The 27,816-nt window shown below is 39.3% G+C and overlaps 1 protein-coding gene across 28 annotated transcripts in view; it reads left to right on the top strand.

The window, feature by feature from the left end:
• LIMCH1 (LIM and calponin homology domains 1) overlaps nucleotides 1-27,816 on the top strand; it is a 321,073-nt gene that overhangs the window by 180,998 nt on the left and 112,259 nt on the right. For 16 of the 28 annotated variants that reach the window (XM_073237696.1, XM_073237698.1, XM_073237695.1 and 13 more), the window contains exon 4: nucleotides 11,538-11,573. The exons of the other annotated variants lie outside the window; for them this stretch is intronic. In XM_073237696.1, the coding sequence (XP_073093797.1) occupies nucleotides 11,538-11,573 (36 nt within the window). The remainder of the gene's footprint in view (nucleotides 1-11,537; nucleotides 11,574-27,816) is intronic. 28 annotated transcript variants of the gene reach the window in all.

The raw sequence follows: 27,816 nt of genomic DNA, 5'->3' as shown, positions 1-27,816 counted from the left end.
CTCGCGGAAAAGAGAAAAAAAAAGGGAAAAACGCGCGATTTCCTCTGTCCTCAAGTGCCGGTCTCAGGCACCCGCCCACCGGTCCCGCAGGGAAAAACGTGGGATATTCTTTTTCCTCAGGCGCCGGTCCCAGGCACCCGCTCACCAGTCCCGCCACCCTGCCTTCCTAGCACTGGGGTCCCTGTCCCTTTAAGGCTTCCAAAAAGCGCTCGCCAAAAAGAGAAAAAAAAAGGGGAAAAACGCGCGATTTCCTCCGTCCTCAGGCACCGGTCTCAGGCACCTGCCCGCCGGTCCCGCAGGGAGAAATGCGGGATATTCTTTGTCCTCAGGCGCTGGTCCCAGGCACCTGCTCACCAGTCCTGCCACCCTGCCTCCCTAGCAACGGGGGCCTGTCCCTTTAAGGCTTCCAAAAAGCGCTCGCCAAAAAAAAAAACCGCTCCGGTTTCTTTCCACCCGCCGGGAGCCGGGGGGAGGGGCGCTCGGGTCCCGCCGGGCCGGGGCTTGTATCTTACCCCCTTCGCAAGGCGCTGGGTTCTTGCAGGTGTGGATGTGGTCTGGATGTTGTCCTGTGTCCTGTGGTCTCTATTTTAGGAAGATTTTTCTTTGTTATATTTTCATAGCTCTATGTGTTTTTGGGAGGAGATTTCCACTGCTCTACTCACGCCGCCATCCTGGCTCCGCCCCCTTGTTTTCTTTTTTAATTCCATCTGTAAGTGAAATCAGATGGTATTTGTCTTTCTCCGCCTAATTTATTTCATTTAGCATTGCCCACAAAGTCTATCCATGTTATCACAAATGGCAAGATTTCCTTCTTTCTCATGGCTGAATAATATTCCATTGTATATTTATACAACATTTACCATATTTACTTTATCCATTCATTTGTTGATGGACATTTAGATTGTTTCCCTATCTTGTCTATTGTAAATAATGCTGCAGTGAACATGGGTGCATACATCTTCAAGTTAGGGTTTTTTTTTCTTCAAATGAAACCCAGAAGTGGAATTGCTGGATCATATATGGTAATTCCATTTTAATTTTTTGAGGAACCTCCAAATCATTTTCCATAATGGCTTCATGGATTTACATTCCCACCAGTAGTGCACAGGGATTCACTTTTCTCCACATCCTCACAACACTTTTTTATTTCTTGTCTTTTGATGATAGCCATTCTAACAGGTGTGAGGTGACATCTCATTGTGGTTTTGATTTGCATTTCCCTGAGCATCAGTGATATTGAGTGTCTTTTCCATACTGTTAGTATTAATTACCCCCATTTAGTATTTATAGTATGTCAGATATTATTCTATTAAGTTGAATAATGTGTGCTTGTTATATGCTAAGCACTTTACATCTATTATTTACTCCTCACAGTAACCCAACAAAGTAGTTGCAACTAGCATCTTCCTTCCATAGACGGGGAAACTGAGACAGGGATGTGAGGTGTATGTATGCTTAGGATGAATGAGGGATTGAGTTGGAATTTGAATCCAGGATGTGATGCCATACCCTTGTCCTTAGTCATTTTATTATACCACATTGCTAAGCATTTATTTTTTCCCCTTTTCCTCCCTACAGTAACAACAGGAAGGATGTAATAGTACCCTCATTTTATAAATGAAGAAACTAAGCACAGGGAGGGTAAACCTTCGGCCAGAGTAGCCTGGCTGGTGTGTGACAGAGCTGAGGTTCAAACCGAAGCCTGCTCTTACCTACCACATTCCATGGCCTGAGTTCATTTCTCACTACTCTCACAGGTACCTTTGTGACTAATGAAAAGCTAACTTATGGTACATTTTTCAAAGAAGGATACTTTTGTTTTTGTTTTCAGTTTTTTAAGCATGTAAGGTAGAGAGAGGCTTTTAAGCAATAAGTTTTCTTAAGCATTTAAAAGGCCAGATTTACTTAGAGTTGGGTGTGAATATGAATTTGTGACCAAACAACTATTTATTTGCAAATAGATTCTTTTTATTTAGTGAGATACTACAGTTTAATCTAATCCCTGTCTGATTTGTCTTAGATTCCAAATAATGCTATCTGTATTCAAATGTAAAACTTCACTATGTACTCAAATTACAAAAGATGACAGGTTTCATCCCCTGTATCCTTGGTGCAGCTCAATTACTCATGTCCTCTATTTTTTACTCTGATGTTTAAAAATCTACTTCCTGTTTACAGGAAGGTAGGACCTGAAGTTTGGTATAGACTCTAGTTAATTTTTCTTATATGGCTGATATGTAGTAAGTGCTCAATTAATGTGTGCTGACTGGATTGGTAAGGAAAAATAATTTGATACCCTTATCTCATTTTACTCCCCTAGGCATTTAGAAAATGTACCTTGCACTTTCTAAATGACCTCAAGTAAACAGCTCCAGGCCTTCCTATCTCACCATCTCTGGGTGCATCGTGTTGGAGTCAATCACATACCACTTGGCCTGAATGTCTAAGAGTTGACAGGAAGTGGGCAGCAATTGCTCCTTTGCTTTTTATTGTTTGTAGAAATATTAAGTGCCATGACAACAAAAACACTAACAGCCAGATGAAGAACAGAAACATATGGAGATGTGGAAGACAATCTTGAAAAAGAGAGTATTTTAGAGAAATGCTTCATGTGGCCTCTCTTGATATGAGTATATGGCTAACATGGTTTATTCTGCTTCTGAGGAAAAATAAAGATACGGTGAGGGGAAATAATAAAACCTTTGCCCATGGAAAACATCAAATAACCAAAGGGTAAATATCTTATTTAATTTCTATAATTGGAGCACAGACTTGACTGAGTTTCCTGACAGCCACAACAAAAGGGAAAACATGCTGGATGATAAAGTTTTCATTTGCATGAGACACAGTCATACTGATTTATGAACAAGCCTATCCTTAATATCTAGGTTTAAAAGAAATTCCATTTCTAAGTCTTTCTATAGGAGACTAACTGATTCTAAAAACAGAGTTTCTTCTGTCTTTCTACCTCTGTGATAGGAAATTGACAACATTCAAGACAAAAAAGTAAATTTTTAAAGCCATGGTCAGGTTAGTTGTACAATTACATAAGAATTCAGATGGCTTGTAGGGGGAAATATGTGTCTTTCATTCCTCTAGCATTGTCTACAGGGTTCATGAGTTTAGTTGAACTCTCATCATCATGGATATTTTAATAGCTTTGCTTTCCATTGCCAGGCTCATTAGACACCATGCAAAACAGTGCTTACTCCTTGAAATTTCCTAAAGGGCAAAGTAACCCTAGTGAGCTCTGCTTTTCTTTACCCAAATGTATCATGAAATGTGAAGTTGCTCTTATCAAACCAAAATGGCCACTACTGAGAATTGTCCCCAGTGAGTCTGTTTTGCTATCACTGGGCAGGAGGAAGATGCAAATATGAGATGAAATTAGATATCCTTATATCCTCATATATCAGTCTTTAAAATATGGCATCTGCTAAGCCTGCGTCAGGGTCCTCCTGAACAGAAGAAGTCTGCCGACGGCTGGAAGCATGAGCCCAAAGCCCAGTATGTTGGTGAATGCCATCAACTTGCTCTTACTCTCGTAGAATCAGTGCCGTCTCCTTGTTTCTTGCTCCTGACGCTCCTAGGCTCCTTTTCACTAGTCTGTGAAAGTTATAAATATGATTATGTTAGAGTCCCATGCCACAAAATATTCAATTTTGTCTACTTCTACCTCTCCTAGACACTCATCCTCCCATTCCTTTTCTCAGAAGCTTGAAAAAAACTTTAAAAAATATTTAGTTAGATCTGTGGGGCTTGTGAACCCAATTTCAACAATTTACCCCCCTGGATTCAGGGACTGGAGGCCAGCCTTGCCATCTTTCATTCTTTTGGGTTTAACAAATATTTACTGGATACCTACTATGTGGTAGATCCTGTGCTATTATCTGAATATGTAGGGATGACTGACAAACCAAAAAAAGGTCCCTGACTAATATTAAGCCAGGGCAGGCCAGGTGCAACAGCCTAGGCCTGTTGAAACCATGATAGAGTGATTGGCCCTGCTGGTTTCCAAGCTCAGATTCAGTAAAGCCTATTATTCATTTGATGGATGGCTCCAATCCTTATAAAGCTCCAATTTTCTTAGAGTGAAAGTTTTCATCTTGAGAGCCACTAAGGATTTACATCAACTTTTCCATTCTCATCACCTAAGGAAATAGAACTCTTTTCCTTCCTCTTTATAATGAGAGATGTCCCCTACTTCTGTTTGCACCAGTTATCTATTGTTGCAATTAAGCTATGTAACAAATAACTACAGAAACCTTAAGAGTGTAAAATGTGTTTATAGCTCCCACAACTAAGATGGTTAGTTCGCTGGGTCTGCTGAGGTTTGGAGGCGCCCACTCGCCCGCATGTCAGGGAGGTGACCTGGCTGTCAGCCAAGGTGGCGGGGCTGATCCAGTGCTCCTCCACTTGTCTTTTTCGCTCCAGCTGGCTATCCGAGGCATGTCTCCTGCTACCCGATTTCGTCCACTGTCACCTCTGAGACTAGATCCTTGACTATTCACCATTATATCAGAATTCTTCTTAAAACATGCACTCAGACCTGGACAGCTGGTGTGGTTTGACCAGTTAAAAATGCAAAGGAACCATTATTTCTTATTCTCTGGATACACTGCTTCTCTTAATTGTTAATTTGGGCTCAGATGGCACTAGCTTATTTAGCAGATGAATTGCACAGTTGGCCCCTCATCTCATGTCAGAAAAACAAAATCTCCCAGATCTTTTTCCATATATATTGCTGCCAAGTCTCATCCATCCTGTTAAATGAAATCTTTGTATAATCCTTGAATTGTGTCAGCTGGGTTTCGTAAAGGGTCTTTGAAATATGTATTGAATTAACTAAATTAATTCATTTGTTCAGTACATATTTATCATGTGTTTATTAGGTGCCAGGCACTGTGCAGGGAACAAGATACTGCCATAGTCCTTGCTTTTGTGGAATTTGTGCTGTAATTGCAACAAGGTAGGGTGGATGCTAATTTAGCAGTTAGGATTAAAAGGCATTATCAGCTATGTAGCATCTTTTTGCTGTGGAAGTCTCCCTATTGTCTTTGAGAACTCCTGGAGTTGATTAAAATTCCAGTCATTGCCATTTGATTGATATTTTGGTGAGATGTTGTCACATCTGCTTTGGACAAGGCATGAATGGTTAGCGGATGTAGAAACTGTTCACAAATTTCAAAAAGCAGGTTTCTGTTGAACATTATAACTTGATTGACATCACACTCATGGTGCTGTTGATTTAGCAAGAACTTCCTACTGTTTTCATGGAAAGCTCAAACATCTTCCCTTGGGCCACTTGGCGGGCATAATGTGTGAAGGATTTTAGGCAGGGGAGCATGGTGTGCATACTGATGTTTATCTTAGAAGAGTTTTCTGTCACTCACACTGCCTCATGTGCCTCTCTGCCAGAGCCAGTTAAATGCCTTCTGTTGGTTCTAGATGCCTGGTTAGAAGGCCCTCAGGCCTGCCATAACACTAAAGCCGATGCATTGTGAGTACTGTGAGGAAGCGTGACCCCTCTTCCACTGACCCCACATTCAAAGGCAAAACAAACCCAAGCGAAGCTTTTCTTCCATTCCTTCAACAAATATCAGGAGTCTACTAAGTGCTGGGAATAAATCAGTAGGCAAAACAAAGCTTCTGTCCTCGAATGCTATTCTTACAATCTTATAGAACTCAAGGGACTTTTACTCTTATATTCAAGGGGCTTATATAGAGAAAGGTGCTTATATGCTATGGGAAAACATATAATAAAAAACTTTTTAACTAGTAAATAAGAAAATTATAGAGTACTCTAGATGACCATAAAATGTTGGAAGAAATGGCTATGGGTTGTCCCGTTAAATAGAGTAACTGAAATAGCAGTGTAGGCCTCCTTAAGAGGGTAATAGTTGAGCAAGGATCTGAAAAGAGTAAGAAGTTAGCCATGTGGCTATTAAGAAAATATAACACGTAGAGATTAACAGCCAGTATCTAAATACCTGGTTCCACGTTTTTATAGTTAACTCTGCTGTCAACTATCCAGTACCACTTTTTGAGAGCTCATGATTTGGCCAGGCACTGGGCTCTTTACATATATTGCTTGGAATCTGCTGAGACGTAGGTTATATCATCAATCGCCATTTACAGTTGAGGATATGGAGAGTCAGATAAATTAATAAAGTCCTGTCTGTGAAGCATCAGTGGAAATGGGATTTGAATCCACTTCTGAAGCCTGAGCATTTTCCCCTTTTTCTGTTTGCTTTCTCTCATAATGGTGGGAAGAAACTGGAGAATTACCCTTTTAATCAAGTGATTTGGGGAGTGTCCTTGGAACTAAGATGTAAAGTTTCTAAGATAAAATTACATCATTCACACATTCTGCAAAATCTATTTTAGGAGCCACTTTTTCTAGGAAACCTCCCTTAAATAAAGGCAAAGTATTTGGTTTGATTGCCCAGCTAGGTTAATAGAGCTCCTTGTATAGCCTATCTACTCTAAAGGCAGCCACCCCGTTCAGAATTCTGTTTATCACTAATGACTATTGGTGGTACATATCTCTGATTAGTGATTGCTTGACAATCTTGACACATAATAAACACAGAACTTCCTTGTCCTCTAAAGTTGCAAACTGTATCATCAATGAGCTGTTGTAAAGTGGTTCTTATTTTTTCCATAGCAACAATATGAGGACAGACGAATTGCCTACATTTATAAGGACTAGGCATCAAGTAGTCATTGTGACCAGCAATGTAATAAAAGCAAAGATAAATGTGAAACTATGTTGCAATCCCTATAAAGCAGGTTATATGTGGAAGCGCCATGTACTATTTAGTCTACTTAGTAGCACATTAAAAAAATACAGCCCCACTTTCTTACAAATTTGGAACTTACAAGTGTCTGGGAGAGATTATTTAGAAAATCCAGGTCTCCTCTTTGAAAATATACCCCAGGAAGTTTAAACTGATGCTTTTCTTTTTCAGTAAATAGTCCAAAGTCATGCAAAGGCATTAAAATATGTCTATTTTAAAATTGATAGCTGCTGTGTATGTGTGTGTGTGTAAATAATTGGTGGTCAGAATCCTTAACAATGTGTGGCCTGCTGGGCAAAACTAGTACAAATGTGGTCACCAAGGTGCTGAAACATTCCTGGCAGTTTAAGGTGAGGGGGAAGATGATTTCGCAGAATTCTCTCTGCCGCTGCATACTTGAAAGGGATCTTCAGATAAGACCCCCTGGGGGAAGGTGGAGTGGCAAATTGAATCCCCCAAGCAGGTGCAAAACTGTACTCTAATGAAGGTGAGTCAATCAGCATGGGGCTTTTGTGGGACCTTCAAATGTGAGCTTAGGGGCTGAACAGGAATGCTGGGGAGCTGAACTTGGCACCAACACATACTCTTTTTCTAACCCTCCCCATGTTGAATTCAACCTTCCATGAAAACTAATGTTTAACATGTTTTAAGGGTTGCAGATTCTCAGCCTGACTGTGGTGCCTGTATGCGCCAGCCTGGTGGTAGCTCCTCAGGGACTCCTCACAGTGCCTAACTGTCAAGGTTCATTTAAAGCTTTAAGTATAGCTGCTACATACACAGCAGACCAAATAAATGTATGTGCTTTGATGACACTTCGATGACAACTCTCAGATCATTTCATTCTTCTCTAAAGAGTCATGAATGATGGACACCAACATTAAAACAATGGAAGACCTTCAAAACTTGTCTCTTAAGAGTTGTAAAAGCAGGAATGAGCCAGCTTTTTCCTGCCTTATATCTTGTGGAACTTCCCTAAGAAAGGAGGAGAGGTGGGATTTAGAAAGGTACCTATTGAGCCACTGGCTAAGGAAATGGCTTAAAACAATTTAGGTAGTGATTTCTGATTATGCTCCCTCCCAGTCCAAATGCTGTGATAGTTTCCGTTCCCCAACAGGATACAATCCATATCCTTTTCCACAGTCTTTTCCCAGCCTCATTTCCTATTCCTTAATTCCCACTCCCCCCACCACCCAAAGCCATTACCCCTCATACCCATTCCCTCTTCAGACAGGCAAACAAGAAGTCCTCCTTGGAGACCTAGCTCACAGCACTTTACTGAAGCCTCTGTTAGGCACTTCCAAGGGGTTCCCACACCCCATGTGCAGTTCCTTATGACAGGTCAACCCTGTTGTATTTAGGGAAGATGAGTTTGTGTTTCTCCTTCTTGAGACAGTAAACTCTATGGAATTTAGGGACAATTTTCTATCAATCCCTTTGGTGTGCAACATAATTCTTGCTCATGAGTGATTGAATTAATGCCATAAATGCTTTAAAGAGGAGGTTTCCTGTATATAATCCCAATGCAAGCAGTGTTTCTTTCCTTGTGAAAATTACTGGATTTTGAATTTCAGCATTCATTTCAACTAATGTGTCTTCACCATCTAAAATGATATTAAACAGTTGATTTACTAATAAGGAAATTTAGGTTTGTCAAACACATGTAGATTTTTGAGGGTTTTTTTTTTATTATGTATTACCCTGAAATGCATTGTTTTTGTAGCTGAAGAAAAGTAAATCTTTTGCCTAGTTTGGCAGGTTAGTTTTGCAGGGCAGGGGGCAGGTTATTGACAGCATGTTCTGGATGATACGGTTTAAAAAAATTTGTAATTTAGACATAGCCCTCTAAGAAGAGTAAATTTTAAAACTCTTGCTATTGTGACCGTTAAAACATAATAGAAGTTAGTTGAAAATTCAGCTTCAAGTCCTCTTTCAGAAGCACCTTCAGTTTTCTTCCTCTCTGTCTCAGATGTCCTTTGGAGCCCATGTCCTGTTTTCCTTCTGCCCTAATCCTGTCTTTATGTTACTTTCTCCTAGAATCTTCCTGAACCAGGTCGCACTGTAGCCTGTCTCACTTACATTTTCCATCCCTCTTCTCACCACTAGCCCCTTCTCTTCAGCCTACAAATCTATCCAGACCTGTCTTTTAATAAGCCCTCTCCTGAACCTGGATGTACCCTCCAACTTCTATCTCCTCTATCTTCTTCTTCAGGGACAAACTTGTTGCAAAAATACTCTGTGTTTACAGCATCCATTTCCTCCTTATCTCCTCATGTCTTAACCCTTTATTGACTACACCTGTACCCCTGGAGTAAGCCTATCCTCTGAGTTACTAGAGGTCATCAGCTACTTTCCATGATAGATACCACTGACCAATCCCTTCTTGAAATTACCTTTGCTCTTGATGTTGCAACTCTACACTTTCTAGTTCTCTTTTATCATTTCTTTGTATGTCCCCTTGCCCCACCCAGGGCAGACATTTCCTCAGGTCTATCCTTGGTCTTTTTTGACAGTCTACCTCCTTTCCCTTGACAATCCTGCTTACTCCCTTCATTTCAACCACTGTCTACATGATGAGGAGCCCAAGTCCACCTACCAAGGACTCCCAAGTATGTATCGTCAGTTCCAAACTCTCTCCAGGGCTTTGTTTCCTCGTTTTCTGTGTTCCTGACAATTCTTCAATTTCATTCTGTTGAAAACATTACTAATCTCATAGCCCATTCCTGTATCAGCATACCTGATTTCCCCTATTAACCTATTTCTCTTAATGGCAACGCCATCTTTACAACCATCATGCTTGAAAGGCATGCTTAACACTCACCCCTACATTCAGTCATTTCAGAGTCCTATGAATTCTACCTAAGTCCTGTCTCTCACATCCATCTCTTCCCTGCTGTTCCTCCTGGGCTTTGTCAAAGCTCCTGTCACACAGCAGAAATTCCGTTACTCTCCTGCCCCTCAGTACAACATTAAAGACTTCAAGTTCCTTAACAAAACTTTTATGACCACACAGGGCTGACTGTGATTTACCTTATATAATGATAAGGGTATGACGGAAGGCAACACCCTCTTAATGATAGAAGTACAGGATTTTGAGGAACATAGATCTGAAAAACCACGGGTCTCCTCTCCCTCAAATCCAGATGCTTCTCCCGAGGCTTCAACCTCACGTACTCCCCTCTCTGCAGTCTTTTGTGGGTTTGGGTACACAACTGTTCTCTTTTCCACCCCAGGACATTTTAGGTCCATAAGAAGATCCAAGTGGTGAGTTGGGTCTGTAGAAGTTGCCAGACTCTTCCTGACCCTGTATTGCCTAATCCAGCCAACCAAAATGTGAAAGGAAAAGAAACAACACTGTCCTGACACATATTCAAATCTTCTGTAAATTATTCTCCCTGTCTCCCTCTCTGGTTTAGAAATATCACACTTAAATTTAGTCTTGCTTCCTTGGCTATATTTTTTTTCCAAACTGCATGGATTTTTCTGTAGGTGTTAGAAATCTAGATTCCAATTAATTTTGCCGCTGATTGCTTTGTAAATCTTGGTGAGTCAGGGCTTGTTCATAAATGATGATGATTTTGAAGTTCTTTCAGCATGGCAATGCATGAGCGGAATACAAATAAACTAATTAGAATGTATATTCACTGCACTTTTATGTGTGGTTTTGAGAAGAAGGCCATAAATAAATATGGAGCTTTCGAGTCTTATTTATGGTTTTCAAGGGGAAGTTTGTGTGCTTTATTATCCTGTATGACAAACTAGGCTATAAAATTGTCTAAATCTCTCTTAATCTTAAATTCGTATTCTGGGCCATTAAAATAAGGACCAAGCATCATGAAAAAGAAAGAAATAGATGTTCTTAAAAAATTCCACTGACATTGGAAAACTAAACTCCTACCAGGAATTTGATCAAGAGACTAAAGTCATAGCAGAATGGGAAGAGCACCCAACCATTCTATTCTTAATGCCTCCTAATTATACAGTGAAGAAATAGAAGGATGTCACAAGAGCACACACTTCAATAAACGTTTGCTTGAAATGGTATTTAGGAATCCTCAGAAATCTCCCCCAAGGCCTCTAAACAGCCTCTGTCTAGAGAGAATTCTGATTATAAAACATTTTCTGCACGTCTCACCCTCTTTTAGAGGCAGTGTCATTATTGCTTGTGGGTTTGGGGCTTTACTTCACTTTTGCTTCTGTCAGGAGTCTCTGAGCAAGATTGAAAAGTAACCAGAGTGGCCTTTCCCAGATGCTGCTATAGCACCAAGGCTGAGCCTGTGGTGCAAAAGAGTCAGGGTCCAGTCTCAGTCCCCAGCCTGCTTTGCATAGTGGTTAATAAACCACTTCTTCACTTTTTAGTGAGCACTTTCTACAAACTCTTTGCTTACTTTTACAGTTTTTCTTATTTTCTGTTTTATTGGTTTGTTTTATGTTTTAGATTCCACATGTAAGTGAAATCTTAGGTATTTGGCTTTCTCCATCTGACTTATTTCACTGAGCATAATACCCTCTAGGCCCATCCATGTTGTGAAGAGCAAGATCTCATTCTTCTTTATGGCTGAGTAACAGTCCATTGTGTGCGTGTGTATGTGTATGTAGTATGTGTCTGTATATATATACATCTCTATCCATCTATCAATGGACACTTAGGTTGCATCTGTATCTTAGTATTATAAATAATGCTGTGATTAACATAGGAGCACATATATATTTCTGAATTAGCATTTTTGCTTTTTTCAGGGAAAATATCCAGAAATGGAATTACTGGGTCATATGGTAAGTCACAGAGATGAAAGTATAGCACAGGGAATAGAGTCAATAATGTAATAACTTTGTGTGCTGACAGATGGTAACCACACTTATTGTGGCAAGCATTTTGTAATGTATAGATTTGTGGAATCACTATGTTGTACAACTGAAACTAATAAAATGTATGTTGACTGTACTTCAAATAGAAAAATTTTTTGAGAATCCTAAAAAATACATAAATTAATAAAAACGTTGTCATCTTACCCCAGGTTGAATGATTAGAATGTATGGGAAGTTTTCTCCTCTTCAGTATGGTGAGGGTGAGTCAGGCGAGCTGTGGTTTGGTTTCCTTTGTCTCCAATAACATCTGAAGAAGTTGGTGAGAATGCCAGTTAGCAAAGTATTCATCCAGAAATGAAAGGAAAGGGAAATGTCAATAGTATGGTAGTAGATTAACAGTTGTAGTGAAACATTTAAATAAAAAGGAAGTATTTTTTGACCTGTCATGAAAATCATGAGCCCAGTCATGCTGTCCTAAAGGAAATTAATTTAGACTTCAAATAAATCATGTGATCAGATAGCAAAATCTGAAGCTAAATATAAGATTGTTACCTCTAGTATCTGGATTATTACATATTCTACTATGGCCATGATTACTGGTATGGAAACATTTAAAATTGGAAAACTTAGGCTAGAGTCTGGGAGTAAGTCTTGATCGCATCTGAGAGGTAAGGGTTTGGCAGAATTACCTTCTTACTAGATAGATATCTGAATCTCTCTTTCGGGAGAAAGTATATCTCTCTCTGGGCCATTGGGGAGTTTTCTTACTTTCCCTTTTACCAGCATTTATAGATATTTGATAGAAAAGATCTTTAAAATGACATGGGCAGTGATAGTACACTGGCAGAGCATTATGAAAGGGTTTAATCCCCAATTATAACATTCTTAATTAGATTAAATTGAGCAGCACCAATTCTAAAGAGAATGGGTATTTTTTCCTCTCCAGATGAAACCCTGGAAAGGATTGTCTTGTACACTTCAAACGGTGTTTCGGTTGTGAAGGTTCATCTTCTGCATTTAGTAGTTGAAGGTTAGAACTATGGGCCATATAGACCTTGCATCAAATCTCAGAGCCGCCACCTGTGACAGTGTGCAAGTCACACACCTCGCCAACACAATGTCCTTGGTCTGGGAGTCCTAGTGGTCATACATTCATGGGTTATTGTATGGATTAAACGATGGTATACACAAAATGGCCAGCAGTGTGTGGGCACACAATAAGTGCTCAATATCCTGATGTCTGTATTATATGTATGTTATTCCCTTCCAGAGATACATCTAGAGCATAGATAATCATAGCCCCACAAATAGCTTGTAAAGTGAAGAGAGTATCTCTCAGACTCAGGTAACCAACCAAGATATTTGCAGTTAGATTTCAATATTTTTCTTATACAACAGGGAAGAATTAAATTACTCAAAGTGATAGATACTCAATAAAAGAGTAAGTTTCTTTTCTCCATTGTCCTGAGTCAATAAAGTTTACTGAGAAATTCTGGGGAAACCCACCAAGCCAATGGCTTGACAAGCAGCTTTGCCTTGGAGAACAGCACCTGTGCTCTCCCAGCCTGTAAAGGTGTGCGTACATTGCCTGTGACTGCCTTGCACAGCAGGGCTCCACTGTCCCTCCCTATAAGCCCCCCACCTCCAAGTCAGGTGTATACAGAGCAGCTTTCCTCTTACTAGCCAGGTAGCATCAGATTTTATTACTTAAGTCCTAAAATAATCTATCTTAGAGATGAAAATAAAAAACCGTTACATTTTACCTACCTCCTCATTCTCATACCAACAATCAGAAAATTTTCTATCTGGGCTCCTGTCAGTTCCCTCTAGGTCAGGACTCCTGGACTCCTTACTGGTCCCTTCATTAGGGACTTTAGTGGTCCCACCCGAGAACGGGAGAACAATTGGAATTGTGTTCATCCTGTTTTCTTTACACAAGAGGAAATGGTGGAGTAGAGTGGCTAAGTGACTTGCCCCGAGGCCCCTTGACATGTAAATAATAAAAAATTAGCTAATATTATACTGATTGCTCATTGTGAGTCAAAAGATTACCCTAAGTAATCTATATATTAAATACATGTGCATGTGTGTGTCTCTTAAGTACTTTATATATTCCTATTACTTGTCGTAACAAGCCTAGAAGTATAAGTAATGTTATTGTCCCCATTTTACAGGTGAGGGAAGGAGAACTGAGAGGTGAGGTAATTTCCCCAAGATGACGCACTTGGAATCAGAACTCAGGTGGCTGATTCCAAAGACCGCTCTACCCATTTTCTCTGCTGCCAGAACTGGGAAGAGAACTCAGAGCAAGACTATTTCCAACTTTCTGTAGAGAGGACTCCTGGTTGTCACATAAGCCTTATTTTTCAAGGTCAATACAGTGAAAAATTAAGGCCAGCTTTTCTACAATTCAGGAACATTTATTCAGAAAATAGTTATTGAGAACAAATTTGGTTAAGGGTCTGTGCTCAGTTCTGTGGGGGAAAACGGATGACTCCCTGCTTTGTCCTCAGAGAAATGAATGTATTCTAGTCCTGAAACTTCACAGTAACTTCAATAGAATTAGCATGACTGATGTCAGTTTTCACTCTAAGCTCTTGAGTCTTTATGAAATCTGAATTACTTGAAGGGTAAATGGGTCCTATTAAAAACAAATAAGAGAATAATATATGAATAAAGGATGTCCCCGAATTAGATCTTGGGTAAGTGGGGAAAGTGACTTGACATGCTGCACTGCTGGCGCCTCAGAGCTTGTGCAAATTTGCAAAGATTTTGTTTCTGAGTTGTCACCATTGTGCTCTTCATGAGGGTCAGCTATCTGAGCCAAGATTTTCCTGGTTTATGCATAGTGATTTGATTGCACACCATCATGGACTGACATTTTAGGAGAGAAAGAAGTAACTTCTCTCACAGGAGGAGTTGAACTACTTCTGTAATTTTTCTTCAAGCTGGTATTCATCTGCTGTCTATCTTCATTGTTCCAAATGATCATGGTTTTCAGAATTTCCCTCGTCTCTTTGTAAAAAATATCACTTAGCTTTTATATCTTTCACCAAGAAGAGTTCCACGATGTTTTACAAGGTCCATTAATCTGTTACCACTAGCATGCTTGGAGTGGTAAACAGATCTCCAAATCCAGATATGTCATGTTGAGAAAGGAGAAGCAGGCATTTGGCTCTCATTCCTGGGTCTAGAATGATGATGTGTGAGGGGAGACGGTCCCGGCTCTGCCTATGCTGTCCTGACTCGGGACCAGAGTAGGTGTCACACTCCTCTTCATGCCCCCACAGCCTCCCAACAGCCAAGATGATGATGATGACAATAACTGCAAGCAACTGACATGTCAGGACAGGTTCTGTGTGCCAGGCATGACACTAAGCTCTTGGGGGATTTCTTATTTAATCCTTGCAGTTTATCATATAGGTATTCTTATTCCCATTTCAGAGGTAAGGAAACTTGTCTAAGGTCACAGAATTAGTAAGACAAAGCCAGGGTTCAAACCAATGTCTCTCTCACTCCATCCCTGAACTCTTAACCACTAAAGTAGGGATCCCTGATGGAGAGGATACTAACGGCCATGCCACAATGGATGGAAGCAATTGTGAGGCTTTGGGTGTGGGTAAAAGAAGACTGAGAGGAGACACAAGAAATATCAAAATATTCAAGGATAATTGGGTGGAAGACACCTGAGCATGATTTGGGCAGCTTCCCGGAGGCAGAAGTAGGACCAATGAGGAGAAATCCCTCGGAAATCATGCTGGCACAGCATAGAAAAGAGAGTCCCATCACATTCAGAGTTATCCAAAAATGTGCTGAAGTGTATCCGAAATTGGTCCTTCCTCATCATTGAAGACTTTCAAGCCCTGGCTGGACAGTGAGGACTCAACCATTGTTAACCGTAGAATTTTTCTGATTCCAACTAGTAATGCTCTTCTATGTGCCCCAGAGTGCTCATCAGAATAGTTGCAAAACCTTCTACCTACACAGATTCTCTGTTCTTAAATCTGTTCTTCCCTTCACCATGTTCCAGGACTCTGCCAAATGGTGTGTCATGGCACAGGACAAGACTTTTGGGTTTACACAGGGAGGCAGAAGAGACAATGCTGAGGTTAAGGGTGGAGCTGTCTGGGTTTGGACCGTGGCACAGCCACTTACTGTGTGCACATGCTGAAGTTGCTAAACCTCTCTGTGCTTTGGATTCCTTGTATATCATGCTGTAAATAGGATAATGTTAAAATGGAGGTGTTTTTAGGATTAATGAGTTAAGACATTTAAAGCCCTCAGAACAGTGCCTGGCATGTTTTGGGTGTTCATTATTAGTGTTAACTTTATAAATGTGATGTGCTTTTGACTTGCTATCAGCTTTTATTCAGTAATAATCATGACAAGCTCAACAGGAACAACACCAGTAGTTATGAGTTATAGTTCTAAGCCAGAATGAAATTCCAGAGAGCCCACACTTTTAACTACCTACTCAGTATTGGGTACTGAGTTAAGTCCTGTGCCTAAGTTATCTCATTTATTCCACAGGAAAACCTGGTAGCTATGTTTTATCACATTTTACATGTGAGGAAACTAGGACTTAGAAAGGTTACATAGCTTGCCTATATCACCAGTAGGTGGGAAAACCTCTTTCTACATTTATCTTTGGACATATTTCTACCATTGTTCAGTAGTATAATACATATCCCTTTTTGAAAACTCCGTAACTAAGTGGCATGAGAAATTATTATAACTTTATTTCACTTCATAAGTAACATCCTTAAGATCTGCAGCTTTGACATTTGCTAAACATAGGCAGTAAAATGATATTTGAGAATATAAGGTCAATAGCACCCAGTATTTACAACTAAAAGTAACAGTGAAACTACAGACTTGCCACAAAGAAAACTTTCCTATCATGTGATCTGAAAATAATTTAAAAAGAGAAAGATTATTAAGACCCAACCTTGGACCTGATAATGATATGCTCTTTTTACAGGACAAGAAGAATTTCACAGTCCCTTGGAATGGGGTATCATAGAATTTGACTCATATGAACACTGAATTTGTATGTTCAAAACTGGTGACATAATGTTTTACTTATTTTTGCATCTAGATTTCTTCAAACACCAATGCTAGAAAAATACTCTTAACTAGATTATTTCTTCTGGCTTTCCTTCAGAAAGACTGAGTAAGAAAAGTATGATGCTGCTAAAATGGGCCAAGATGTTGAGAAAATGTCTCTGGGTGTTGTAGGAGATAATCCAATGGAAATTGTCTCCTTTGTCATCAAATAGAGCCAGGCTACAAGTCTAGATGTTCACATTCCCTATGAATAGTAAGGAACTGTTGAAAGAGGATGCTTGACTTTGAAATTAATTTGCAATGATAAGCATTTGAAGTATTCTCCCAAATTCTAGGTCTTTGAGACATGTTATTTACTTCCCAATTTGGGTCACCCTGCCTGTCTTTTGCTCACTGGCTGTCTCACTACATTTTTCCTCTCCTTTTGTCTGTTTGTGTTTATATTTCTAGTCTTTCACCCTGCTGACCTTCCAGATATGGGTGTAATGCAAGTACACACTGAATAATAGAGAAATGTTCTAAGTAATTAAAAAACAATTTTGTGCAGAACCATTTTTCTTAGCATTTACCAAAAAAGGAATCATCTACCAAAAAAGGGTGAATAGAGAAGAAATGACTGTATAAATGTCTGAACCCAAACCAGCACAGATATTATTCAATAATTGGTTTTGTTTCTCATGATCAATAATGCCATGTCACCTATTACCATGTTTGAGAGATGCAGGAGTTAGACAGGTAAAGATGGAAATGCTCACTTTCTTACTGATAAGAACTAGGTTGCAGACCGTGACTTTGGTCTGGCAAGTGTGGTTGCTACTATTTCAGCCCTGACTAAACCAGACTTACTAAATAGCCCCAGGGGACTCAGCACGCAGGCCTCCCCTGTAGGAGCAGTGCCTATAAAACATACGGCATGGAGCAGGAGAGAGCACATGTCTTGGATGCCAAGTGTCTTCTCCTGTACTCAGCACTCAGATAATTCCTGAGCAGGGTGTCAGAATAGTGCCCAGGAACATCCCTCTAATGGCACGTCCTCTAGCTGGAAGCATGAAGGATGAAGGACAAAAGGGTCTACCCTCAATGCTAATTTGGAAAACAAGATGCAGCTGAAATCTGGAATGTTTTTAACCTCGGCTGAACACTAACTACAGTACCTGGTGCTTACCGAGCAGTGTAATGAATGTAACATACCCACCCAGATCACTAGAGATGGGTTGTCGAGGTGGTAAAGCCCAGTGCCGTATTCCACACTGGGGACGGTTTCAGAGGTAATGGTACATAGGAAGGACTACTAAAATGGCACTTCAAAGCAGTTTCTGAGTTACGGCTGTGCATGAGATTGACCAACGATAAAGAACTCACTGATTAGAGCAAAGTCTTGTACTTCATCATCAGGAAACATTTTATGCACAAAAGTTCCTACACTGTTCAATGTACTTGGAATTTCTGTCACTATTGTGACTGAATTGCTCTTCAGTGTTGAACAGAGGACTAAAAGGCGGTTCTCATGGCGTCATGGTTGTGAGCACTGCTGAGCATTAGCCATGTTTGCAGAATGGTATTATGGCGTCAGGTCCCGGTGTGGCATATTAGACATGGATGTCACGGTGTGTTTCAGTAAAATGCAGCAGTACCCTGGCCAGCATACTCTGTGACCCCCTGAGATATGCTGCATAAACCGGAACCCTGGAAAATGGTAAGCCTGCCTGACGTTCACAGTTCGGTAGCCATTCCATGCTTTAACCAGTAATCATAAAGTAAAGCTCTTACCCAAGGCACTCTGATTATAACTCTAACAAAACTTTGTCTCCTAAGGGGTTTAAGTAAATGATCTCAAAACATGTGGCCTCACCTCTGCTTGCTTACCCTAGAGGTTCTGTGGTTTCAGCAGGAGCCACTGAACCTGGAGTTTAAGCTTTGCTTTTGCTCCATTCAGCCCTCATTTTCTTAGGTGATATGGTTTGCATTAGTGTTGCAGTGGAGCAGATATAAACCCATATTTATTTCTGTTTGCACACTTACACTGAGGCAGAGACATTAATTTTGTAGACAGAACAAATAATTATTTTGGACCTAAGCACCGAGGAAAGGAAGAAACTGTTTTAGCACCATTTATAACAGCAGCCAGTCTCTGGACATTTTGTGGCATAAAGATGTCCTTTAGGTAGTTCTGGAACAGTCTGGAAGGATTCAGGGAAAATAAATGTCTAGGCAAAGAATAAAACCACAAGAATGAATGGCACCACCCAAAAATAGACTGAGAAGAGCTATCAGCCATGGGGTTTGACTGGAGGAAACACATTTATGGAATAGAGCAGAAAGAACAACTCAGGAAGAATACTGGAAAGTAGAGTATCACAGAGTCAGTGGGAAGGAGGACACACCAAGGAAGAAAAAGTAATGAGCTGTGTCAAACTCAGGTAGAGAGCCCTTTGTAGGAACTGAAAAGTCTCCCTTGGATTAGCATGTACTAAGTGATAATTGACCTTAGGAACATTTGTGCCAAATGGTGAGACTTGAAGTCAGGTTGTCAGGGGGTTCCACCAGGAGGAGAGAAGCAAAGACTGGGGCTGAGGACAGCTCTTCTGGGCATGAGAGCTGAAAAGGAAGGGAAGGGGATGAGTGTGAACCTGAGAGACACACACAGTCCTTGGAGGATGTGTCTGTGGAGCAGGAGCTTCCTACCTTCTTTATAGGACAAGGAGAAGACTGGAGAGGGAAAGAAGGTGGAAAGGAGAGGATAAAATGTACAGAAGGAAGTCTTGGAAGATAGGGAGGGATACGCCCTTGACAAGGAAGGAGAGACTTCTGTCCTCAGACCAGGGGATAGCATGTGAATAAGGAATGAGTGCTGGCAGTGACCCCAGGCCTCAGCTTTCTCAGTGCAGCAAGGACATCTGGATGTGAGTGGGAAGAGTGCCGCATAAGAAGCGTGCAGAGAGGATGGGAGGCTGGATTAGTTGCTGAGAGGAACAGAAAGACTGTGGTCTCAACGGGAACTCAGAGGACCTTGGAAACCGTGAATGTATAAGGGAGCCAGTATGTTCCATGCATGGTCAAGGGGTTAGAAGTTTGTTTTGAGGTTCAAGATCTAGTGAATTTTGAGAGTGAGAGCTGGCTGGGTGATATGCTTGACCATGGAAGGGAGTACTGGATGTTTCCAAGACATCACGACAGGTGACGACAAGGCTCACATCAGGGCTCCAAAGTGGACCTTGGATAGGATGGCTCTTGTGTGCTGTGATGTCAAGGATGTGGAAAAGCCATATCATTTCAAAGATTCACCCCTACCCCAGGTAGCTATTTACAGGAGCCTGAAATTCCTATATGGGTACTTTATACTTACCTTTGCAGTAAACAAAAAATAGAATTGAGACTGGTAATATTTTAATCTATAATGATTTCTACATAAGCATGAATGAAAGAAGAAAGTGATAGTTCTCAGAAATATTTTTTGGTTGGCTTGTTAATAGGGGTAGGAGCAAGTGGAGAGAGTGTGAACTCCAACAATAACAGGAGAGAAGCTTCAATTGCTGACCTGAATTCAACTTGGTCTAACTTTTCTAAATGCCGTTCCATTGCAAATGTCACATAATTAACAACATCTTCACAGATACAAGAAAATTATCTTGCAAATATCCCACTCAAATTATTACAAATTAGAGATACATAGAGTTTGGGGGTTTAGAATCACAGAGAAACAAATAATTGACAATTAGCAATATACTGGATATAAGTAAATTACCTTTGGAATTGGTAATCCTCTCAATGTCCAAGATTACATATTCCATAACTTTTCACAATCCTAGTTTTTTACCTAAGGAAAGAAAATATAAGACATCTTAAATCCTGGAGGAAAACTAAGAGTGGAGTTTTATATAGAATTTGACAGGGAAGTAAATAAAAAGGGTCTATGAGATAAGACATTCTGGCAAAAGAAAGCTAGACTCAGTAGCAAAAATGAACACAGTTAAGAAAACAACACGAAACAGATTCTTTCATAAGCAAGGAAGAGAAAACACAGAAATGTCAGACTGAAAGGAACTGGACTAAGAATTTGTGAAAGTGTATAACCAGGATATTGCCACCTAGATTTCATGTTTTGATTTCAGTATCTTGACAGTTAGACTGGACTTTGGCTTAAAAATGGGGAAGGACCTAGTCAGCGACCCTGTGGTTGGTTAAGGACTTTCTAGTTGTGAGATATCAGGAAATTGAAGGAAGAGACAGATAAGAGCGTTCACATAGTAGGGGGCAGGCACTTCAACAGGGGCTATTGCCGTTCTGTGACATCATGGAAATTCTTAGTGTAGAGGTTCTTATTCCCTCAGACCGAGATATGGTTGTCTACAGTAATGAAAAAATTTCTACATCAGGGTTGTAGAGATAAAGGAAATCTCTAAGTAACCTTAGCCAGTGTTGGACTTTCAAGTCTTTTCCAAACAAATGAATGAGTCTCTCCCACCAAAAAGATGGCTTTGAGCTTCACTATCACACTCCCTCATTCTACACCAGTGGTGATACCAGCAGCAATAACTTGGTCAGACTGCAGAAAGCAGGAGAGAAATAGTCCATGTCTGAGGGGTTTGGCTGTAACTGGAGAAGGCCCATAGCTGAGAGAGTAAACAGAATCAACAATCTAAAGAATATTTTTTTAAAAGGATACTATCTGTCCTCTTCTTCTGGATTTAACTATAATATGAAATTATTATATAAACATAAACATGAAAGTAAAAAAATATATGAAAGGGAAAATAAAAGTACACTCATAGACTGTCAGCATTCCAGGTTATAGTCTTCCCGTTTTTCTGTGTGTGTATGTGTGTGTGTGTGTGTGTGTGTGTGTGTGTGTGTAAACATACAGATGACATGGTTGGAGTTACACTGCAAAACAGTTTAATTTCTTTCATTTTCCCTTTTCATTGATGATAAGGATTTCCCTATGTTGTTAAATATTTTTTGTAAACACCATTTTGATGGCTATATGATTTTTCCCTCATGGACATACAAGAAATTATTTAAGTGTACACTTTTTCTTGGGCATTTAGATTATTCCCATTTTTAAGTTATTATAAATAAACTTGTGATGAATTTTTTAGAACAGATACCCACATTAAATTGCTAGATCAAAGAAAACCCACACTTTTAAGGCATATTGTCAAATCCCCCTCAGAAAGGTTGTAATATACACTTTGCATTTCTAAAATATTATGAACACCAGCGGCAAGATATTGGATAATAAAGGCTAATGGCTATTTTGTCATTAGCAGTAAGAACTGTTTGAAAAATTCTGAGTCCTGGATCATTGTATTTAATATAAAGAAGAAGACAAATCTCTCCTATATGCTATCTGTGAGGGGATTTGTACCAAATTAAAGAAACAGACCTCTTTTTCTGATGCAAACCCAGCAGGCAGGACTTACCACGGGTATGACTGAGCTAGCTTTATTCCAGGCAAATCTTAAGTCTAGTATCAGGTAGAATCTAGCAGGGATCATCGAATGAAAAAAATTTAAAAGACAAAATGTGCTTAAGGTATGTGGGAGGACCATCCTGGATTTCACCAGAATCCACGAGGGTCCATCTTCATATTATAGTATCCAGACCCATCGCTGGGAGCCCAGCACAGATCTCAAACCTATCTGTCATTTTAATTTATTGAATTTCAGCTCTTAAGATTTCAAGTGTAGCTTGAATTTTCTATGATGCTATTTGTTCGGGGCTTTTTAGGAAAACATGTATGAGACTCTATAAGGGAGTGGGAATGCACAGGGCATTTAGGATTAGGTTTGAACCCCACCTTGAACACTTGCTGGCTATATGACCTTGGGGAAATAATTTCACCATTCTGAGCCTTACTTTTAATTTCCTTGTCTGTAAATTAGGAGCAACTGAGCGTACCTTGTAGAGCTGTTGTGACAATGAAAAGAATAATGTCTTTGAAATACTGAGTGTAATTTTACCTCTACATTTTTTATCTTACAGTGCACTGCCACTTGTTTGAAATCACACACATGCATAAACGCACACACACACACACACACACACATTGTTTTTGCAGCATATTTTGAATTAGCAAACCTTGGAAACAGCCTAAGTGTCCATCTACAGAAAACTAATGTAATTATTCTGTGAGTAATAGCTGTTGTTACTGCTTTAAGTGTGAAGATACTGACAAGATTGGCGTTTTTTCAACATTGCCGATTTTTAAAGGTATTGCAGTTGAGAAGGTACACCTTTGCCTGTTAGCTCTGTATTATGTCATCAGGTATGGTTTCAATAGATAAATGACTGTCTCTCCACAAATTCAACCACTTCAGGAAGTATCTGTTACATGACAGCATTTTTTCGTATACTCATTATAAGTTCAAATGTAAAAAATTTATATTCATTTTGGTGTAGACTCTTTTGAAAATAATTTTCAAATGCTGTTTCATCATTCAGATATGAAATTCTTACAAAAGCACTTATAGAAATTCTCCCTCATACATTTCAGAACACTCTGTCCTTGGTCTCATAACGTCTTGGCATACCAATTTACATGATCAATATAAAGCTCATATTGGAAATGTCTTGTGAGTAGTAGGAAGATGTTTAAGGGGAAGGCCAGAATAGATGAGATTATTAAAACATCTGGGCAGGTGTAGATTTCATTTTCTAAGTGACTCTTCTCCCAGAGTTTATATCCACAGAGAAAGAATGCGTCCCTCTTGGAGGTAGTATCCATTTGCCTCTGGCAGTGTTAAGATGGCACAGAGTGTGAGCAGACTCCCAGCCCAGTGGCCTTAACCAGAGATTTCCCTTACCACTTTGGGATTTCAGGTCCAGCTGCTGAAATAGATACTGTTGGTATATAATAGCTGCCCCTAAGTAGTAGAACCACCTTTAAGGAACTGTTTGTTCTCTGAGAATTAAAAAGACAGGTTTCTGCCAGCCCTTTGTTGTCACTGTTTGACTTCAAATGAAAACTCACTTACCTAGTTGGACAAGAAGAATGCTTGAGATACAAAATCAAAGGAGAATGGGAGATGCAATGACGTTAATAAACATTATATTTACAAAAAGCTTTTCATTTCACACTCTGATTGCATAATATATTCATGTGCAGCATTTCTTGTGGAGTTTGTTTGTTTTTGAAACTTCTATGTAGTCTAAATAGGCTCAACTTTAATCATTTCCAGTCTTGTGTTTCTATATGTGTTTATGATTAAGAAGGCTTTAAATGTGCCAAATCTAAGTTTTTCATATTATTTTCATTTTCAAAGTAACTTATTGTTTCATCTTATTATGAAAGCAATACTTGCTTGTGTCAGAAAAAAAGGCACTAATTACAACCTTACCAGATGACAATCTGAATACATCTATCAAATAAAAACAACACAGATCTCCTTTGACTAAGTGATTTCACTCTAAGTATCATGCCCTACAGATGCACTCCTACCTGTGAGAAGTGACATGTCTATAAAGTTTTTCATTGCAGCATTTTTTTGTTCTTGCAAATAATTGGGAAAAACCCAAGTTCCATCAAAAGAGTATTGGTCAATAGTTGCGATCATTTGTGGTTAGGATGACCATGTGTCCAGGTTGTATGACAGTCCTGGTTTATGCCTGTTTTTCCACTATAATGAGCAACAGAATCCATTTCAAAAGTGTCTTGATTAAGGCAATAAATCATGTGTTCACCCTAATTTTGGCCCATTCATACCATGGAATACCATGTTGTCAATAAAAAAAGTAATGGTGACACTCTTCATCTATTGACTAATAATGATTTTTTAAAAGCAAGGGATACCAACTTTGGGTTTAAAAAGGTAGGAGACGATGTAGAATATATGTGCATGGATTTGTATATACACAAAATACTTCTGGAAAAATATACAAGAAACTGGAAATATTTGTTGCCTTGGGAGCAGAAATCTGGAAGACTAGGGGGCAGAAGTAGGGACAAACGTTATGGCATAACATTCTGTGTATATTTGTGACTAATATTCATGGAATAGTATTTTGTGAATGTTCATGTGAATAAATCACTTATTCAAAATACTCAAAAGAATTTTAGAAAAGGAGGAAAAATTATATCTACATAGAAAAATCACTTAAAAATTATACATCCTAATGCTAACAATGTTTATTCTGAGTAGTTCAATTGCAAATAATTTTTTGTAGTCATCTTTTTGAGTATCCATATAATTTGAATTTCAGGATTAAACTGCCTAGATTCTTCAAATCATTTTAATGCCTAACAGAAGTATATACCACAGTGGTTTCCAACATAAGTATATACCACAATTCTTGTTAAGCAGTCCTCTGTTGTTGAACATTTGTGTTGTTTATATTTCTTCATTTTGAACAGCATTGGAATGGACATTCGTATAAAGAAATCTTTGTGAATGATCCATGTTTATACATTTAGAACATATTCCTAGTAGGTGAATTGCTGAATCCAAGAAATGTAAAATCCTAAGGTTTTTGGCATTTATTATTAAATTGCCCTTCTGAAAAGTAGTATAAAACTGATGCACAGTTTTGTTAGCTGAATATGAGACTGCCAACATCTTCGTACCTTTCCCAGCCCTGGATCATAACATTTGTATTCATTGTGGCCAATTTGATGGTAAAACTGTTTCTATGCTGTTGTTTTAACTTGGATTAAATTTAGATGTATTACTTAGCCATTCATATGTTTTATGAATAAAAGCTAACAAAAGAAAAATTCAGACAGTGCCTAACTTACGATGGTTAGACTGAACAATTTTTTGACTCTATGATGGTGCAAAAGCAATATGCATTCAGTAGAAACTGTACTTTGAATTTTGATCTTTTCCTGGGCTAGTGATGAGTATACCATCCTCTCTTGTGATGCTGGGCTGGGCAGCGAGCTGCAGCCACACTGTGGTAAGGAACTGATGCACTTAAACAATCGTTCTGTACCCAGAGAGCCATTCTGTTTTTCACTTTCAGTACAGTATTCAGTAAATTACATAAGATATATTCAGTACTTAATTATAAAATAGACTTTGGGTTAGATGACTTTGCCCAATTGAAGGCTAACATAAGTGTTCTGAGCGTGTTTAAGGTATGCTAGGCTAAGCTATGGTGTTCTGTAGGCTAGGTGTATTAAAATTATATTCCACTTAATATTTTCAATGTATGATGGGTGTTTTGGGACATAACCTCATTGTCAGTTGAAGAATATCTGTAAACAACTTTTTAGTGGGACAAAGCTTTAAAAGAACATTCTGGGAAGATAGGAATGTGCCTTTTATTTTTTGTTTTGTGCTTGTCAAGATGCTCACATTAAAAGCTGCTTTGAGAAATATCAAATCTGCAGTGACTATGTAAGTCTACAGGCTAGCTGCTGTGCTGTACTAGACTTTGTACCTCTTAGTTGGCCAGGCTGTTCACCACGTCCTATTGCCTGTCCTGAAAGAGTCTTGCTCAGTCACAGATTGACCAGGCATAATTATATGGGCACTTCTGATTCCTACATTGTGGTATTGACAGGAAGGACAGGTCTTGGAAGTTCATTGTAATTTGTTGAATTACTTTAACTAACAATAGAATGCTGTACCCTTAAATGTGGGCTAGGAAAGTCATTTGTGTTAGGATGGTTTTACCTTAATCTGCTTTTCAAATGGCGCTGAGTCAGATGTCTGCACATAGTCGCACAGTCCATCTGGCGTACAGACGGTCATCATTAATCCGCCAGTTATCTGCATCGTGTGTATACATCCAAACATCAAACAAATCAAAGTCTTTTGATGTCCTTCTCAACCAGTCTGTAGTTAAAAAATATTCCTGACAGTGCTGAGTGTAACAGCAAAATTGCTTTAAGTCCTCTTTCTCCTTCCCCCACTGCACACTCACACAGTGTTTCAAAGGAATTAAAGCACTTTCCTGCTTCAGAAGACACTTGGCATTGGGTGACTGCCTTTCTTTAGGATCCTCTCAGGCTTGTGTACCATATATGCAGCGGGTGTCCATTTCGCCACACTGTGTGGTCCCAGGTGCCCAACAAGTCTCAGTCTCCATTTGAGGCTTTTCTGTTGCAGCCCAGGCTGCAAAGAACTGCTTCTTAAGGGCAGTGTTTCCGTGGCTACTGGGGACTTTAGGGAAGGTACTGTGTGGGAAGGGGGGGTGCACAGCAGGGTCCCCTGACTTTTCACTGGGGACAATGTGAGGCAGGTGAGCACAATTTACATTTTATAGACCAGGTAACAGAGACCTAGGCCTCTGCAGGGAGGAGACAGGAGTTTATAAATTCCAAATCTCATGCTTTTTCTCCTCATATCATACTAGCTGTCCTGTAGAACAGTTGTTAAGTGAATGAATTTCACGTCAACTTTGCAAAGATCATGGCCAAATAGATAAAAATAGACAGGTAAATGTCCCTGGATCTTTTAAGCCGTCTCCCTTCCCATGAACGCCGCCCTTGGCCACAAAGAAAGGCTTCAAAACCTCAGAGCAGAGAGGCATTGAATGGGGTGTGCTGCCTGATTATGATGCAACGAGAATAGAAAGAAAAAGCAAGAAAGCACTTTTAAAGCCTTATCCACTTGTAAATTATGCAACACACTTAATGATGATCCTGGGATCAAAAAGGAAATCAAAGAGGAAGTTAAAGTTATTGAGAAAACAAAAGAAAAAAAAAGAACACTTCATTCTAAGCACAGTGAAAGCTGTACTCGGAGGATATGTTTTATTCTTTATTAAAAAATAAAGAAAACATAGGGCAACTTATGACTTAGGAGATAAAGAGGAACAAAATAAACCTAAAAAATTAGTAAGAGGGAATTAATAGATAAAAGCTAAAATTAAAGAGATAGAATAATGGAATAAATAAATCCAAAAGCTGGTTCATTAGAAAGACCAATTAAATAGATAAACTCTTTGCGGACCAAATTAAAGGAAAAACATGACAGTGCAAGAATACAAAACAAAGAAAAAGAAATGGCAAAACAATAGATATAAGAAAAATTAAAATCATTTTGAGGCTCCTATAAATAGAACTGTGGCAAGAAGTTTGAAAACCAACAGAAAAGGTTCATTTGTTAGCAAAATATAAAGGATCAAAATTGACCTCAGGTGCACTGGAAACCCTTAAGATACTGGATTACCATAGAGGAAGGGGACGAGGTGAAGA

The sequence above is a fragment of the Manis javanica genome, chromosome 5, assembly GCF_040802235.1.
Source record: "Manis javanica isolate MJ-LG chromosome 5, MJ_LKY, whole genome shotgun sequence".
Classification (NCBI taxonomy): Eukaryota; Metazoa; Chordata; class Mammalia; order Pholidota; family Manidae; genus Manis; species Manis javanica.
This window is presented reverse-complemented; position numbering and strand designations above follow the sequence as displayed.